We start from the raw sequence: 19,572 nt of genomic DNA, 5'->3' as shown, positions 1-19,572 counted from the left end.
GAAAAATACCCCGGGGTTTTAGTCTATGGTACCATCGTTGGTGCACATGTTGGAGCTCATTGGATTTCACACTTAATCCACCAGATAGTTCAGTTGCTTACTCACAGTCTCTGTCTGTAGTGATGTGAAAGAGGTAATTCACAACCAGAAAACACACAGCAAAGGTCCAACGTCCTTCTCCTCAACCTGCATGCACGTGCGTGTGCACGTGTAGCATGCGTGGGTGCGTACGTTCTCCTGCACAGAGTGAACCAGCTATAGTCGCGAAATCGCGGTAAAACGAGCGGTATGAACGTGACTCTCAAACTCACGTTGACATTAGTTAAAACAAAAGAAACGCGGACTCTGTTGCAAGTCAGTTGGCACTACTAAACAGTGTTCATTTAAGTGTTCATCTACAGACAACAGCTAGGCTAAACGTAGCCAAAACATGGAAACTGGTGGCTGGTTCACTCTTTCTCCAACCGACGTCCACGTTCTCTCTCCGTCCCCCGACGTACTTTATCACTTATGTGACGCTTATAAAACAATCGAACAGTTTCTCTTGAGTCATATATCTCGCCACATAGCATGCAGCTCAACTTGAAGCTCTCTCCACACTTTCGTTTCTCCCGGCTTCTCTTCCGCAACAACAACACAGCCCTCCCCCCGTTTCCTCTCTTCTTAAAGGAGCAGTGCATAATATTGTCTATTCACCATCGAAATACCCACTATCTGGCAGTTTCAAAATTATACTTTGACATAACATGTTCAAAATAAGAAAAAGTAAATGACTTAGAATAATTAATAATATAAACAATGAACATCATTATTATTATTCCTCAGGGGTACTACACTCTCCCCCCACCAAAAACAGTCGTGTCCTCACGACAAACGTGAAATAAATTAGCCTGTGGCATTTCAAACTTTTTTGTCCATAAAACAAAACAAAACCAAAATCACCCTGAATTGTCAGACCTTTATGTTTTCTGAAATGTGCTTATGTACCTAACATCAGGGATAAGAAGGGCAGGTGGGAAACCTAACTTATTGTGACCTGTCACTAGAGTATTTGTGTATGTCTTAACAACAACTGATGATGGGGCACCAGGTAAGTCATATGTCAACCTTTTAGGGGCTCTCCTCTGTCTATGAGGCCGGGTTTCATTTTCATGAGTATCTTGTGTCTCTTGATTCTGGTCAACTTCCACAGGATCTTCTAGGTCAACAACATTGTCATCCGGGGTCTCTTCAGTCTGTGATATACATTCCACCGATGTGTCAACTTCTAGAACCACTTCCGGTAGTTCAACATCCAAGTCCAAACTGAATGGTTCAGAAGGATCCTCTACGTCTGCGCCAACATCTTCCATTTGCGTTGGGGTAGGGTAGCCGTACCACATACCAGTCTCCTCATTGTCATCATCTGAATGAGACTCAATGTCATCTCCCTTGTCAGAACTTATGCCCTCAGGAAGACAAAAGGACTCTGTTTTCTTTGCCTTATGCCTTGGACTTCTTCTCCTCCTAGGCTTCGGCAACTCTGGCAACTGCTCTGGTTCCAAGTGTACTTCATGTCCCAAACGCAGGAGATGATTACGATGAAGGACTTTCACAGGCGCATTACCTCCCTCTGGTTTGAATCTATACACCGGCATATCTGGCATCTGGCTCTCCACGATATACTCAGTTGAGTTCCAACGATCAGCTATCTTGTGCTTTCCCTGCAGTCCCAGGTTTCTTATCAGCACCCTATCACCGGGGGCAAGGGGAACATAACGAACCTTCTGATCATATCGTTGTTTATTCCCATCATTCTTCTTATTAGCCGTGCTCTCAGCCAACTTGTAGGCAGCTTGAAGTTCACGCCTCATTTGTTTCACATATCGTATATAAGATTTTATTGAGGATCCATCACTTGAAACTCCAAAGCACAAGTCTATGGGCATCCTGGCTTCACGTCCAAACATGAGATAATAGGGAGAATATCCCGTAGACTCATTTTGTGTGCAGTTGTATGCATGGACCAAGTGACTTATGTGTTGGCTCCATTTGCTCTTCTTCACAGGGTCGAGTGTCCCAAGCATATCCAGCAGAGTTCTGTTGAAGCGCTCGGGCTGAGGATCGCCTTGAGGGTGGTATGGAGTGGTCCTCGATTTCTTTACTCCCAACATGTTCAAGAGCTCATGAATGAGACGGCTCTCAAAATCTCTTCCCTGATCAGAATGCACCCTCTTGGGTAGGCCATAGTGAACAAAGTACTTCTCCCACAGCACTTTCGCCACCGTAGTAGCCTTTTGATCAGGCGTGGGAAAGGCTTGTGCATATCTGGTGTAATGATCTGTGATGACCAGTACGTTGCAGACATTACGAGTGTCTGGTTCGATGGACAAGAAGTCCATGCAGATGAGATCCATGGGACCTTCACTGGTCAGATGTGACAAACAAGCAGCCCGTTTCGGCAGCGTCTTCCTCTTGATGCATCGTGCACAGGATTTACAGTACCTCTCTATCTCAGTCTTCATGCGAGGCCAATAGAATCTCTCTCGCACCAGACCATAGGTCTTGTCAAACCCTAAGTGGCCAGAGTCATCGTGCAAAGACCTGAGCACCGTCTTCTTCAATTCCTGAGGGAGCAACAGTTGCTGACGAACTGGCTTGTTAGGGGGATGTGAAAACCTATAGAGCATGGTGTCTTGAAATTTCAACTTTTCCCACTCCTTAAGCAACAAAGGGATGTCAGCATGCTTCTCTTTGATGGCTTTGTTGATATCGTTTTGATGGACCGCTTCCCATACTTCCCCAATACATGGGTCTTCTGTCTGAAATCGGGTAATCTCTGCTGAGCTCAACTTTGGTAACTCCTGACTGCTGACAAAGGCTAAGTGGGAGTAGGCTTTTGGGACAGCATTGTGAGAAGTGCCGAACAGATCAATGGCCCTGTGTGGCCGTGAACGTTTTAGGTTAACATGAGTGGTATGGCACATGGCTTGGACATTTTCAGCAGGAACTGTCTTCCACTCAACATCCGTTACACTTGAATGAGGCCGACGAGATAAGGCATCTGCATCAATATTCTGCTTGCCAGGTCTGTATTTCAAGCTGAAATCATATATGGACAGCGCAGCCAGCCACCGATGACCTGCAGCATCTAACTTGGCCGTGGTCAACACATAGGTTAGCGGATTATTGTCCGTATGCACTTCAAACTTCACTCCATAAAGGTAGTCATGTAGTTTGTCAACAACTGCCCACTTTAGCGCGAGGAACTCCAGCTTATGGGTTGGGTAGTTCTTCTCTGAAGGAGATAGACTTCGGCTGACAAATGCGACAGGTCGTAACCCCTCTCCTTGATTCTGATATAGCACGCCACCCAAACCTTCTCTACTGGCATCGACATGGAGAACATAGGGCAAGTTTGGATCAGCAAACGCCATGACAGGGGCCTCTGTGAGAGTCATTTTTAACCGTTCAAAGGCATTCTCACAACCTTCGTCCCACCTGGAGCCGAATGGTTCTGATGAGTGGTAGAACTTTTGAGAGCTATCGTTTTCTTTAGCATTCTTCCTAGGCCTCCCAGCAGTAATACAGCCCTGCAACAGCTGATTAAGGGGGTGACTAACCCTGGCGTAGTCCTTCACGAATCGACGATAGAAACCACAGAAGCCAAGGAATGATCGTAGGGCTGAGATGGTCTCAGGGCGTGGCCAGGACTTCACCGCTTCTATTTTTGAGAGATCGGTAGAAATTCCATCTGCAGAGATGATATGCCCAACATATTTCACAGAGGTGCGACAGAACTGGCATTTATCCAGGGATAACTTCAACCCCTCCTCTTGGAGCCTATCCAGCACCTTCAGAAGCCGTTCCTGATGTTCCTCGAGGGTTCTGCCGAAAATAATGAGGTCATCCAAGTAGACCAACACTTCCAGGAGATTCATGTCTCCGACAGTTCTCTCCATGACTCGCTGAAAAGTGGCTGGCGCACCACAGATTCCTTGAGGCATCCTCTCAAACTGATAAAAGCCAGCTGGGCAGATGAAAGCTGTCTTCTCCTTATCAGCGTCACTCATGGGGATCTGATAGTAGCCGCTTCTGAGATCGAGAACACTGAACCATTTGCTCCCACTCAAGCATGCGAGTGCATCTTCGATACGTGGAACTGTGTATTGATCAGGCACTGTTCGTCTGTTCAGCGTTCTGTAGTCCACACACATGCGAATGGTCCCATTCTTCTTGCGCACCACCACAATGGGTGAAGCGTAAGGGCTTCTGGACTCTGAGATGATTCCTGCCTTTTTTAGGTCATCTAGATGCTTCCTAACATCTTCCACATCTCCAGGAGGTAGACGTCTTGAACGCTCTCTAAAAGGTCTGTCATCAGTCACTCGGATGGTGTGTTCTGCGCTTTTTGCACATCCGACATCAAATTCACTGCATGAGAAAACATCCTTTCTCTCCATCATCTTGAATCAACTTCTCCTTCCATTCTTTGGGCACTGGAGAGTCACCAAAATTGAAAACAGAGGGCGTCAGTTCATCTGGGGCTTTACCCATTTTTGCAGGGGCTGACGCCAGGACGTCAACTGGATACAGGTGAGCAATGGGCATGCCACGCTTGAGAGTCACTTCACGAGTGGACACATTCCTCACAGTGACTGTGACTCGATGGCAGTGGGCAGAAGCAGACTTCTTGATTTCAGGCATCACCAGTAGCTCTTCAGGAAACTCGCCCCCTTCAAGATGATCTATCAGGACTGCTTGAGTGGCAAGGTTTCCTGGAAGCTTTGGAATACCGGTAACATTTGCGGCTCCCCCTGGGGGTAATGTCAATGTATTTCCCTTTGCCAGCCAGACAGTACCTCTCTTCATGTCAGCCCGGTCATCTGGAGCTTTGAGCAGCTCTTGATAGGCTCCTTTCATTATTGGATGAATTGGCATTGTGCTCAGGAAATTGTCTCCTTCTTTTTCCTTGCAGACTTCCATTAGTCTCCTTACCACAGAGGTGTTGGTCCCCACCAGAATAGAGACTTCACCCTTTCTTGCCGGGTCTGGACACACAAGCACAAGCGTTTCCACGATCTCGGTTACTCCAACTACATCCCTTCCAAACTCCAACTTCAGGCAGAGATAGCCATCATAGGGGTATTGCTCTGTGCTAAGCCCCCATATTTCTAGAGCCTCTATGGGCATCAATGGCAGGTGCTTCAGATACTGGTCATAGAAGGAGCGGTATAGGAGAGTAACTTGAGACCCGCTGTCCAGCAAGGCTCTGGCATAGATGCCCTCAATTTGGACAGAGACAACCGAACTCGGGCCTACTAAGCCTTTGGGTAAAACAGCCTTGGTGTCTCTCAGCATATCACACTTTGTGGAACGTATCCTTCCCGGGACGACAGTGCGTTCCTCTACTGGGCCCCAGGGAAGTTTCCCGATGGTCGTTTCTGTTGCAGGAGGCGTTGATTCACTCTTCTCAGATTCTCAGGGTTCTGGCATTCACGCCGGAAGTGGCCATCTTCCCCACACCTGTAGCAGAAAATGTTGGCACGATTCAGCATTCTTATTGGCTCCTGAGGCTGTGTCTGTGGGCTACCCCCTCCAAACTCATTAGAACTCTGCCGGGGAGGTTTTGAACCTGCTGTTGACATGGCTACTGTCGCAGAGCGTAGGTTAACCATTTCACTCTTCAGCCCTTGTATTTCTTTCCTCAGCAGCTCTACTTCATTGCTCTTCTCAGTGGGAGCACTAATGGCAGTGGGAGCTGTGGCAGATGCAGCACAGGCTGAAGCAGCAGTAGTAGGGGGTAATTCAACAGGCAACACTGCGGCTGAAGTGACACCCTTTTTAGCATCATGTCTGTCAAGGATCATGTCTTCCTCTTCTCTCACTTCATGGAGCAATTCAGCGAAGCTGGGGGGTGTTTTAAGCTTATGTGTCATTCTGATACGGAGAGCTACCAGGTTGTTAGACAAAGCACCCCTCACTATTTGCTCCATACGAAGTCGGTTCATATCAGACAGCGCAATTCCACCTTTACGGTACACAGAGTGCAGCAGTTTGTCCAATCTTAGCAGATATTCTGACAGCTTCTCCCCTTCAAATTGGACGGTATTGCGTAATCTCACCACGAGATCAGAGGCACTCTCAGTTGTCCCAAATGCATTTTCAAGGGCTTTGAAGTAATCATTGGCAGTCACATTGGGATTACTGACTCTCAAGAACCTAATGATATCTGCAGCTGGTCCTTTGAGGCTCTCAGCTACTCTCTGTTTCTTCACAGTGTCAGAACACTGCCACTCCTCAAGCATATGAGTGGTCTGCTCAGCCCAGACCTCGTATTCTTCTTCTCCATTTGGAGTAGGCTTCATGCCAGAGAACAACCGCAGCTTGCGGTAGCTCTGTATCTCTGCAGGGGAAACTTGACACTTTTGAACAAGAGAGGATATTGCATTCACTAACTGGGTGTTCAAATCAAGGGCATTGGGCATGGGGGTAGTGGGAGTGAACAGACCCTTAACCTCATCTAAGGTCTTCCCTTCATTTGTCAGAAATGCCATCAGTTTTGACTGAAACTCTTCTTCCTCAGTGGGGGCAGGCAGTGACTGGGGTTCTACAACATGGATGGGCCAGGGACCTAACTCATCTGCAAGAGCTACCTGCTCGGGTACCTTGATTTGTGTCAAATCACGTGCGGCCTCAACTAAAATGAGCTGTGTTTTACTTGTTGTGTCTAAGCAACGCCCCTTTATTTTAGTACGACCCAACACTTTGACAGCATCCAAAACCTTGTAAATGTCCTCATCAGATACCCAAACATCCACCTCACCGAGTATCAATGCATGTTTAACATCAAGTGATTTCTCATCGCACCAGGACAGTATCTGACTTGCCTCCATTTTGTATTCACTTAACAGGCAAAACACCATGAAACAAAAACAGTATCAGAGTACTCTGGTTATTCTTACAAACTGACCAATTTCTTTTCTTTTACAACCTTTTTTTTTTTTTTTTTTTTTTAATTATGCAAATAAACCGATCCCGGACGAGCCCCCACGTGTAGCCCTCCCATTCGCCTGGCTTATTCACATTTACTAATGTAAAACCTGAGAGGAACTATAGTAGGACCAAAATGTTAGCTTGTGAGCCCCCACCCTGAATACACTCAGGGAACTAGCTATTCAACACATTGAATAGCTGTGACAAATTTAAACCATCATTAATATCCACAGTCAAAGACCACCTGTACTCAGCACTTTAACTATAGAGTGTGTATTTTATTCACCACAACCAAACTCTCATAGTTAAACAAACATTCAACCCAAAAATATCACAAAGAAAATAATAAGAAAAATACCCCGGGGTTTTAGTCTATGGTACCATCGTTGGTGCACATGTTGGAGCTCATTGGATTTCACACTTAATCCACCAGATAGTTCAGTTGCTTACTCACAGTCTCTGTCTGTAGTGATGTGAAAGAGGTAATTCACAACCAGAAAACACACAGCAAAGGTCCAACGTCCTTCTCCTCAACCTGCATGCACGTGCGTGTGCACGTGTAGCATGCGTGGGTGCGTACGTTCTCCTGCACAGAGTGAACCAGCTATAGTCGCGAAATCGCGGTAAAACGAGCGGTATGAACGTGACTCTCAAACTCACGTTGACATTAGTTAAAACAAAAGAAACGCGGACTCTGTTGCAAGTCAGTTGGCACTACGAAACAGTGTTCATTTAAGTGTTCATCTACAGACAACAGCTAGGCTAAACGTAGCCAAAACATGGAAACTGGTGGCTGGTTCACTCTTTCTCCAACCGACGTCCACGTTCTCTCTCCGTCCCCCGACGTACTTTATCACTTATGTGACGCTTATAAAACAATCGAACAGTTTCTCTTGAGTCATATATCTCGCCACATAGCATGCAGCTCAACTTGAAGCTCTCTCCACACTTTCGTTTCTCCCGGCTTCTCTTCCGCAACAACAACACAGCCCTCCCCCCGTTTCCTCTCTTCTTAAAGGAGCAGTGCATAATATTGTCTTTTCACCATCGAAATACCCACTATCTGGCAGTTTCAAAATTATACTTTGACATAACATGTTCAAAATAAGAAAAAGTAAATGACTTAGAATAATTAATATTATAAACAATGAACATCATTATTATTATTCCTCAGGGGTACTACATATGTATGGATGTGTGTTCAATGTAGTGTGGGGTGTTGTAAAGTGTGTGAACTCAGTCATAAGGTAAAGAAACCAAAGGGTGCTGTCATCTGGTGAGGGATTGCTAGAATGGCTGCCACCCACTCTTATATAGGGCTCCAGGGAGCATTGATCAGGTGCTCCCAATGCACCTAATGAGGAACCCCAAGTTGGCCGACGCCTATAGGAGATCTGTGAGAGATAGAGACACATAGGGGAGTACACCATACAACCACACAGGCCCTGCTAGCCAGGCCAAGGGGCCGTGACAATGCAAAGGGCAACAAGAAAGAGTGCCAGCCTCTGAAACAGCAGGTGAAACAGCTGGAGGACCTGGTGGAGGAAATCAAGCAAAACGGAGCTGGTCAGAACTCTGCCGATGTGGAGAAGGCCCTCAGTGTCAAAGTGTAACTTTTGCTCACACGGGGTTGACCTTGGTTTGCATTCAGACATACCAAACCTTTGTAGCACATTTTCAATGTGTCGCTTTTGATTCATTTTGACCTCTCCTTCACTCTGAGTGAAGTCAATTCCCAGAAAGTGTTTTAACTTTCCTAAATCCTTCATTTTGAATTTCCATTTTAACATTTCTTTCACCTCACTGAACAAGTCATTGTCACTGGCTGCAATGAGTAAATCATCTACCCATACTATCAGTATTACTTTGTCATTCTCAGATTGTCTGCTATAGACACAATGATCTGCATCATTTTGTTTGAAATTATTCTTGGTAAGGTGATCATGTAGTAGCCTGTTCCAATTACGGCCTGATTGCTTCAAACTGTACAATGACTTGTTCAGTTTACAGACTAGGTGTTCACCTGTGTTTGACTCTACTTCAAAGCCTTCTGGCTGCTCCATATATACCTCGCAGTCCATTGGAGCATGGAGGTAAGCAGTTTTTACATTCATCTGATGTAGGATGAGATCCTCCTGTGCTGCCACCTGTATCACTGTTCGTACAGAAGTCATATTGGCAGTGGGTGAAAAAGTTTCCCTATAGTCAATTCCCTCTATTTGACTATAGCCCTTAGCCACATATCTGGCTTTATAAGTCTCAGACCCCTCTGGGCTCTCCTTTACCACATACACCCACCGACCCCCCACTGCTTGCTTATTCTCTGGCAGTTTGGTCAAAGTGAATGTCTCATTTTCTTTCAAAGACTTAATCTCCTCCTGCATTGCCTCAGCCCAACGTTTTGACCTTTTCGAGCCCATAGCCTCTGTGTAGGTTTTTGGTACACCATAAGCAACCCTGTAGAAATAATATACATCCTCATTTTTTTCCTCAGATTTAGCTTTGCATTGATACACTTTTAAATATCCTGGAGCTCTCCTTTCTCTACTGGGGTAGCGCTGTGCGCTCTCCTCCTGACCCCTGTGAGTAACTCCTGTCTCGTTGGACTGACTAGCCTCATTTTGGGAAGTAGTATCACTGTGATGTGTCTAGGCTGTCTTTGACTCTGGTTGGTTGTTTCTGTCTTAGTCGGTATTATGGGTGTACTGTCTCCATAACTGTCATAATTCAGGTCAAGATCTGTTGGAGTTTGGCTATCCATGTTGCTCTTTGTAATACATTTGACTAATCTGTGTTTCATAACCTTCCTTGTGTCAGGATAATAGACCAAATATGCAGGGCTGTATTTATCGTATCCTACGAAAATTCCCTTCTCACACCTCGAGTCTAATTTCTTTGCATCCTGCTTATAAGCATAGCATTCTGAACCAAAAACCCTAATTTTAGATACGTTAGGTGTTTTCCCAGTAAATGCACAGTATGGTGTCTGTTCTAGACGCTTACAATAACACCTAATGCAGGTCTGTGCTGCTGTCTGCACAGTGTATGTCCACAATTGTTTAGGTACATTACTTTCCAGTAGCATACATCTAGACATCTCAATTTTCCTTTCTGCTGTCCCATTCTGGTGTGTAGAATAGGGTGCACTTTTCTCATGTCTTATACCGTTCTTGGTCAATAAAGACTGATCCTGTCCTGTATATTCGCCACCATTATCAGACCTTATGTGCCGAATTTTCCCGTAGGGAGCAGTGTCTGCTATGAATTTCTCTGTTGCTTTGACAGCGTCACTTTTTGACTTTAGAAAGTAAGGAAAAATCATCCCACTATAATCATCTGTGAATCCAATAGCATATCTGTAGCCATCTTTATCTGAAGGCTTTATTGGACCAGCTAGATCATATACGCACTAACTCAAGTGGCACCTTTGCCCTGGCATCTGCCTGTCTGTTTCTGTATTGAGCAAATTTTCCCTGTGTGCATACCTCACAATTAAACTGGGACTTATCACGTTTCCCTTTGATAGTCATCCCTTCAACCACATTCTCTAGTTTAGCGACATCTTAAAAATTACAATGGCCAAATATTTTATGCCATGTGTGAATATCATAGCATCCTTTACACTTAACTCGTCTTCCATCTCTGTCCACGTCGTGCATCACAAGAGACAAACTTTTGTCATCAAGACACTGTACTAATTCTGCATATGCTTCAGCTTTGTATTTCGCATCTTCAGCGAGTGCATCTTCATCGTCGTCATCGATATCTGGCTCCGCCACGACGGTGTCACACAATCCGCGCAGTTGCATGTGTGCTAAGAACCGCGTCTCCCAGAGCGCGTAGTTCCTTTCGTCACCATCAAATAATAGTCTTAACCACTTTTGGCCACTGTGACTGGGCCCATAACCTGTTGCGTTTGCATTAGCCATTATCCCAGTGTGTAGTGTAACCAGTGGTCATTAGTAAAACACGTACATCCTCAATGGAGTTCAGCCAGGTAGTGAGGCATATTTATTGTGCGCCTGCTCAGAGTGCATTAGACAGTGTGTGCACGCAGGCACGTGATGACGTCAGATCTCTAACATGGCTTTGCATCATGTTCAACATTCAACAATTTGGACCAATCCAGAGCCCTTTGTTAGAGAGTTACGCCACCTCCGTTCACTTCATCGGGCCAGGTCTTCTACATAGCCTTCTATTGGCGAATAGTGACAAAGCCCTGAACCGGAAGTTTACGGAATGGAATGGAGTCTATGAGCGTTCGTCACAATGTCTGGTTTACATGAACCACGTGACCGGTGCTGTTTTCTGTTAGCGGAACTCTCTAATAAATGGCTCTGGAGTCATTAAGTGAACAAAACACCCATTTTTATCAACACACTATTTGTAGCTTTCTTGTTCCTTTAATGTGGTTACTGTGTGTGTCTGTGTGTCTGTCTCTGTGTCGCTGTAGGAATCAACCATGAAGACACTTAAGGAACACATCTTGGATGTTCTGGATGAGCTTGGAGATGAGGAGATGAAACGTTTCCACTGGCAACTGCTAGAGCCTGTTAACCTTGAAGGCCTCCAGCGGCTCCCGAAGAGTCGTCTGGAGAACGCTAACAGGTTCAAAACCACAGATATGATCATGCAGGCTTACCCTCAAGATGCAGCTCAGATCACTGAGAATATTCTGAAGAAGATGAAAAAGAATGATCTACTGAAGACGTTTCGTCTCATGGGTAGGTGAAAAAAAAAAAAAAAAAAAGAAGACATATAAAAAAAATAAAAATAAATAAATATATATATATATATATATATATATATATATATATATATATATATATATATATATATATATATATATATACATACATATATATATATATATACACATACATACATATATACACATACATTAAAATGGCAAACTTTATAATCAAACAATGTTTGCCATGTGAAATGAAGGCAGAGGGGGCAGAGGGGGCTAAACCGCTAAGCTGACGGGACTCCTCGGGATATCTTCAACCTTACACTCCCATTGAACTATATTTGTTTGAACATCCCCTTAACTTATAATGTAAACTATGAACATGTATTTTATTGGACACTGTTGATTGTTATACTGACTAGCTGTGAGTTGATCTTTCACTCTAATCGAGCATTTCACAGACTTTATGTATTAACGCTGTTTCATATAATACAGCAACTGAGGGCTTGCATACTGAAGCGATAATGTTAGATTACAGTATGAATGGGAGATAGGCTAGTAAAAAACATCTTACTGTGCTCTCATTTTGTACATTAATTGGAGCCATCTCCACCATTCTATTTCCTCTAAAATACACTTATTTTCACCTAGGAGTCCACAGGTATAAGTGTTGAGTGTATTATTCAAAAACACATATGTCCCTAAAGCAACAACTAGCTCTGGCAACCCAAACAGTGATTGAAACCGTATGACTCGAATGGGTCCTGCGTTGGCAAGGTCCGGCGGCATGAATGTCCAATTCTTATCTTTTGAACATCGTATGAAAAATGTAAAGGTAGTCGCGGTATCCCACAGATATCTGTAGTTCCAACGGTCTGGAAAAATTAATGGATGTATTGAAACAACTTTTTGAACCAAGATTCTATGCCAGCCTGTGTTGCATTTAAAGGGCAAGACCACTTTGGTAGAGGTTTGGGTTGTGTAGTTACCTTGCCATGATGTAACTCCAAAGGTGGGCAAGAAATAAAAAAGAATTGCTCCATTGATTAGAAATTGATAATTCAAAATATGCTCCTCATTGACTTACATTGTACGGTGAAACAGCTCTCAAAGTCACTCTTTTAGCACATAAACGAACGCAAACTAAGTTGATTCAGAGAATAAAGAACATCATCAAACCCAGTACTGTTTTGTTTTTTAATAAAAATGTCAACTTCCTGTTGATTTTGCCATTTTTAATAAGTGGAAAACCTGGACTGGATCCGCGGATCCGGATCCAGATCTTCAAATAGTAAAATCAACAGGAAGTTAACATTTTTATAAAAAAAAAAAAAAAAGTACTGGGTTTGGTGATGCTCTATATTGCCTGAATCAGCTATGTTTGGGTTGTCTGATACAGATACTCCCACACACGTGCGCGTGCGCGCGCTCTCTCTCTCTCTCTCTCTCTCTCTCTATCTCCCTTTCTCTCACACACGCGCGCGCGCTCTCTCTCTCTCTCTCTCACTCTCTCCCTCTCTATCTCCCTTTCTCTCACACGCGCCCGCGAGCTCTCTCTCGCTCTCTCTCTTTCTCTCTCTCTCTCTCTCTATCTCCCTTTCTCTCACACACGCGCGTGCGCTCTCTCTCTCTCTCTCTCTCTCTCTCTCTCTCTCTCACTCTCTCCCTCTCTATCTCCCTTTCTCTCACACACGCGCGCGCGAGCTCTCTCTCGCTCTCTCTCTCTCTCTCTCTCTCTTGCTTTATCTCTCTCTCTCTCTCTCTCTCTCGCTCTCGCTCTCGCTCTCGCTCTCTCTCTCTCTCTGTCTATCTCTATCTCTTGCTTTCTCTCTCTCTCTCTCTCTCTCTCTCTCTCTCTCTCTCTCTCTCTCTCTCTCTCTCTCTCTCACCTCATTGCTTTTTGATTTCATATTTTCAGAGAGTGTTCAACAGGATGCTGTTGACAATTGGACTTCAGATGAAACGGATGCACGACCAGGTGAGCTTTTTTGTCCTTGATAAAATTCAATGATTGATGTAACTTGTATGTCCACTTGCCAAACAAGAACTTGAAAAATTTAGATGGAACGCTGAAGTCCTTTCTCTGCATCCAACTGAAAACACAAAACAACGCATGCAGAGCAGAATTAGGATGATATACCTTATTATTAGTGTGGTTGCCACACAAGACATTATGTCAAATTGACACATTGGGAATCGTGTGCTTGCATTTTGCAAAGTGATATGTTTTAGAGTTTTCATTCAAATCAAATCAAATCATTCAAAACCCACAAATTGCTTCTGGGCAACCACACTTGCAATTACCCTTAAGTGCATCTTCCTAGTTATTGTTATTATTATTATTATTATTATTATTATTATTATTATTATTATTATTATTACCCTTATTATTATTACTTCATTTTATTGACAGTCCCACATAATATATGCTGTATTATAGCTATAATGTCCCAATAGAGAATCTATTCCCTCCTGAAGAAGGCTTAGTTATTTTCCATGTTATGGATAATAAGGAATACTAAAGAAGGAGGGTCATAAGGACGGTGTCTACTAGTTTATAAATCTATATGAAGACATAGTAACAAAAAATATATTTCTTTCAGCAGATATTAGTTACAACGAAATTGAGCTAACAATATAGTTTTGCATTACAGTATTACATAAGACGGTGGGCTTTACCATCATTATTGACACTTCAGTGATGCTTAGGGAACTCAGTACTCAAGCACCTCATTCCTGACCAACAATGACAGTATAAAGCAGATCCTCTCTTGTAATATTGCTTAATTAAACAACATTAAAGTCCAGTTGCCAGTTCTCATTCAATGTAATCTGAAAAGCATGTTATGGTTATGATTTCAACCAACTGTATCTGTCCTTCTTTTTCCCTTCTCTCTTGTTTTTCAATCAGTCATGGAACTCATAGATGACATCTTGCCCAGAGCAAAGTCCTTCGGCTCTCTCTGTGAGAATGCTAAGGGCAACAAGAAAGAGTGCCAGCCTCTGAAACAGCAGGTGAAACAGCTGGAGGACCTGGTGGAGGAAATCAAGCAAAACGGAGCAGGTCAGAACTCTGCCGATGTGGAGAAGGCCCTCTGTGAGGTCAAGGAAACATTGGCGTCTGCTGAAAAGGATGTCGAAAGATATACTGATGGAGGCTTCATGCATATGGGGCCGGGCAGCAAGGGAAAGCTTAAAAAGTGCGAAGAGCCTCTCAGAAAAGCTTTCAATGAGCTGTCCCGGGCTCATAGCACTACACCAGACAAGAAAAGCCATGATTCAACAAAAGGTATGTTTCTCTTCTGTTACATGTCCTGTTTATAATCATGATGTTATTATTTTAATTGCTATTTCTTATTTGTTTTCAACAGTTCAAGCAAGAATTTTCTATTTTTGTTTTTTAGAACACCCCATTCTCTTCATTTGTCTCTGTTTTTCACTCGCTCTCCCTTCAGTAATTTCCGTCTCTCTCCCTCTCCCTCTCCCTCTTTCTCTCTCTCTCTGCCTCTCCCCCTTAGTCTCTCCCTCCCTCTTTCTCCCCCTCTTGCTCTGCCTCTTTCTCCCCTCTCTCTCTTCCCCTCACTGCTGCCCCTCTCTCTTTCTGCCCCTTTATTTCCCTCTCCTCTCTCTTTCCCACCTTCTCCCCCTAAATAAGTAAGAGGAGGGATATGTACTAGCTCTAGGCTAGTAAATAAGCCTAGAGCTTATTTACTGTTTACAGTGATCTTTTCCTCTCTACTCAGCCACAAATGCAGATGCATCTTCTTCACCAAGGAATGAAAATGAAGGTACTAATGGGTTTTATTTGACAAAATTGCACAAAGAGCTCCAATTTAGCATTATGAGATATCTGCTTCTGGAAAAATGAACATTTTGGAGTTAGCTGGTTTCTGCCCGACAGCAGATATATATAGCTTGCTGCTTAGCAGAAATGGAAATTGAAAAATAAAATGTAAAGATATTTTAAAATATATTTTCGTGAACGGAAATGCCAGCTACTATGTGTATAGTTCCAGACTCTATAGTATTCGGAGATTGTGGAATAGTTGTCAGGCTATGTGAGACTACTCTGTGTGCCACGCAGGGGAGAGGGGGTGGAGTTAGCTGGTTTAGCCGACAGTTTGACGAAGCAGTGGAGTTGTGGGTTTTGTGAAGCGCTTTTTAATACTTTTCATTGGTTCAATAGTTTTTTAACCCTCATACAGTGTGTTCAATAGCGTTGATTTATGGAAAAAAAATTAAAAGCTGAAAAATTGAGTTAGATGGTTTCTGCCCGACAGCAACGATATTTAAGATATACTGTAAGTTAAGATTAAGCTAACAAGGCAGTTTTCTGTATTATACGTTTTATTTAGTTTGTAACTGTTGTATAATCGCAATATTACACTCTAGGGCAGTGGTCTGCAATAGGCAGCCTGCGCTCCAGAACCGGCAGCAATAATATCTGAACATGATTTTATTTCGAATTATTATTATTAATATTATTAATATTATTAATATTATTAATATTATTATTGCATGTGAAGTATTTCATTAATACTTCACACTATGTTGAACTGAGTTTGTTTCACTTTTCATTCTTTTTGAGAGAGGGCTTAAATGATTAATTATTTACATTATACTTTTGGTAGTTTGGGTCCCAGGGAGAGACCAAACTTCTCTTTTGGGACCCGAGTTAAAAAAGTTTGTGAAGCCCTGTTGTAGAGCGGTCTTACTAACATTTAATGGTTGTAAAAAAGATGATCTCTCCTTCAAATGTGTTTCTGAGGTTTAAATAATCGTTTAAGTGTCTGATGCTGGTTGACTCTAAATGGAGTCATTTCATTTAGGCTCAACCTACTAGTGCTATCAATTCCCATTGTTTTCAAAGCAGTGTTCATCATAGTCTCCTTTGGATTTTGATACACTTATAAGCTTTTGTTGCTTAATATCAGTTAATTATGGACTTTTCTGATTAGAGTGTAACTTTGTCCAGTTCTGAACATACATCCTCTTGTTCTGATGAGAGGTGATCATGTATAGACCCCTTAACAGACGGCGTCACACTGATAAGAACCAGTATGCGCGCGCAGGCCGGCACCAAATGAACCCCATTCTGTCAGGTCTCACTAGGAGTCTAGGACACGCCTCACTAGCCAACACACAAGAGGAGGATGAATGAACTGAAACCAGTGAAACCCTGAAACAATATGTTGGGAATTGATTGCATGAAACAATCACCTGTGCGTCCAGTCTCAATGTTGGTAAACACATAATGGTCTATACAGTGTGGGACAAAATACACTATGAGCCCTTTGGGGGAACTTGAACGCATGGTGCAAAGTGTGTCCATGCTTTGTCACTGTATATTGTTTTGTCATAAACATTAGTGCTCACATCACACTTTAGTAGCATATGGCCCAGTCACACCTACAGTATATCCTGATGAACAGAGGAAACAACACTCACAATTATTTATTCTTTTGATCATAATCCACTCTATAGAGCGTGCCAACGCGTCGTCACCACGGCTGGGCGTGGCATAGTAGCTGCAGCCATACTTGTTTCGGTCAATGTTAAGTCAACCTGTTTTATACCCCTCAAAGATGTCCGCCGCTACCAAATGACACTTGTTGACGCCCCCTTCAGGATTTTGGGCACGCTCTATACCTACTGATGAAATATGCTGTGACACTAACACATAATTGTACAGCATATGTTGGGCTGAGTTTGAGTTGTAAGGTAGAATCATCCAATTGTGTGATGTTACACATCACAAAACAAAAAATATAGATATTGAGATATGTGTAATGTTTCATTTGTTCGGTGCCAATCATTCAAGTAGATTTTTTGTTTAAGCTTTACTATATTTCAAGGTCTAAATTCATATTTTAGTAAACTAATGCATCAATACTTGTCTCATATGTTTGAGAGAGAAAGAAATGTACAAGAAAAAAACAGCAGCATAAGATCTTAGTTGTTTTATATATAGTTTATATATAGTTTATAAAGTTATCCTGTGGGGAAATTCAGTCGTCCAGACGCGGCACAGCATTTAAGGTTACAGAGTTACAGGTAAAGAGTAAGGAACACTGTTGTTGTCTCACCGTGTCCCGTCCTGCACTATACAGGACAACAACAGTGTCTCACCGTGTCCCGTCCTACACTATACAGGACAACAACAGTGTCTCACCGTGTCCCGTCCTACACTATACAGGACAACAACAGTGTCTCACCGTGTCCCGTCCTGCACTATACAGGACAACAACAGTGTCTCACCGTGTCCCGTCCTACACTATACAGGACAACAACAGTGTCTCACCGTGTCCCGTCCTACACTATACAGGACAACAACAGTGTCTCACCGTGTCCCGTCCTGCACTATGCAGGACAACAACAGTGTCTCACCGTGTCCCGTCCTGCACTATACAGGACAACAACAGTGTCTCACCGTGTCCCGTCCTACACTATGCAGGACAACAACAGTGTCTCACCGTGTCCCGTCCTACACTATACAGGACAACAACAGTGTCTCACCGTGTCCCGTCCTACACTATGCAGGACAACAACAGTGTCTCACCGTGTCCCGTCCTGCACTATACAGGACAACAACAGTGTCTCACCGTGTCCCGTCCTACACTATACAGGACAACAACAGTGTCTCACCGTGTCCCGTCCTACACTATACAGGACAACAACAGTGTCTCACCGTGTCCCGTCCTACACTATGCAGGACAACAACAGTGTCTCACCGTGTCCCGTCCTGCACTATGCAGGACAACAACAGTGTCTCACCGTGTCCCGTCCTACACTATGCAGGACAACAACAGTGTCTCACCGTGTCCCGTCCTACACTATGCAGGACAACAACAGTGTCTCACCGTGCCCCGTCCTGCACTATGCAGGACAACAACAGTGTCTCACCGTGCCCCGTCCTGCACTATGCAGGACAACAACAGTGTCTCTCCGTGCTCCGTCCTGCACTATGCAGGACAACAACAGTGTCTCACCGTGTCCCGTCCTGCACTATGCAGGACAACAACAGTGTGTCACCGTGTCCCGTCCTGCACTATGCAGGACAACAACAGTGTCTCACCGTGCTCCGTCCTGCACTATGCAGGACAACAACAGTGTGTCACCGTGTCCCGTCCTGCACTATGCAGGACAACAACAGTGTCTCACCGTGTCCCGTCCTGCGCTGCACAGGTTACAGTGTCTTACAGTGTCTCACTGTATCCCGTCATAAGACAAATAAAGTGTCCATAAAATGTATTAATAACACATTTTCATTAATATCAAATTTGCCAAATTGTAAAATATTACGTGTAGTTCGGCTATTTCCACAATATGTATCTGTGGAACCGAGTCAAACTAAATGTAATGCTTACAATTCCAAGTGTTTCTCAGAGTGGAGGGTCCCCAGTTCAAATATGATTATTTTGGGGGGTCGCGGCCTGAAAAGTTTAGATTGTACAGATGTAACCAAATGGACCTGTAAGGGTCCACACTCTGAGTTAAATTAAGCCTGAGACTGTGAATCTAGACTGTGCTCAGGGGAAACACACCTTTTATTATACAGTATTAAACTGTGCTCCTTCTCGATCACTTTCCATATCCCATTATGCGACAACAGATGCAAAAGACGACGTAAGGCTACTGTGTAGTTTTGGTGAAACATCTCTGGCACACAAAGGACCAAACTTGAAGCCAGACTTAAACGTTGGCATTGCATTTTCATACTCTTGATGAAATCAAATCAAACTTTATTTATAAAGCACATTTAAAACAACCGAGATTGACCAAAGTGCTGGGACAGTAAATGTGTATGTGCAGGGCTGGCAATTCTCCAGAAAACCTTTTTGGTTTTGGTGGCGTGTGCAGCAATTATTATTGTAGCTGAATGAGGGAAGGGGAGCGCTTGTTTT

The 19,572-nt window shown here is 43.6% G+C and overlaps 1 protein-coding gene across 1 annotated transcript; it reads right to left on the bottom strand.

Annotated features, from left to right (window-relative positions):
• Window positions 1-5,387: 5,387 nt before the first annotated feature.
• LOC308082093 (paraneoplastic antigen Ma1 homolog) lies at window positions 5,388-6,536 on the bottom strand (the record flags this gene model as incomplete). The annotated part of the gene is made up of 1 exon (XM_080423708.1): window positions 5,388-6,536. One exon carries the CDS (start codon window positions 6,534-6,536, stop codon window positions 5,388-5,390), a length of 1,149 nt encoding a protein of 382 aa, XP_080279834.1.
• Window positions 6,537-19,572: the final 13,036 nt, after the last annotated feature.

Source organism: Gymnoscopelus braueri (genome assembly GCF_963280865.1).
Source record: "Gymnoscopelus braueri genome assembly, chromosome: 1".
Taxonomy (NCBI): Eukaryota; Metazoa; Chordata; class Actinopteri; order Myctophiformes; family Myctophidae; genus Gymnoscopelus; species Gymnoscopelus braueri.
This window is presented reverse-complemented; position numbering and strand designations above follow the sequence as displayed.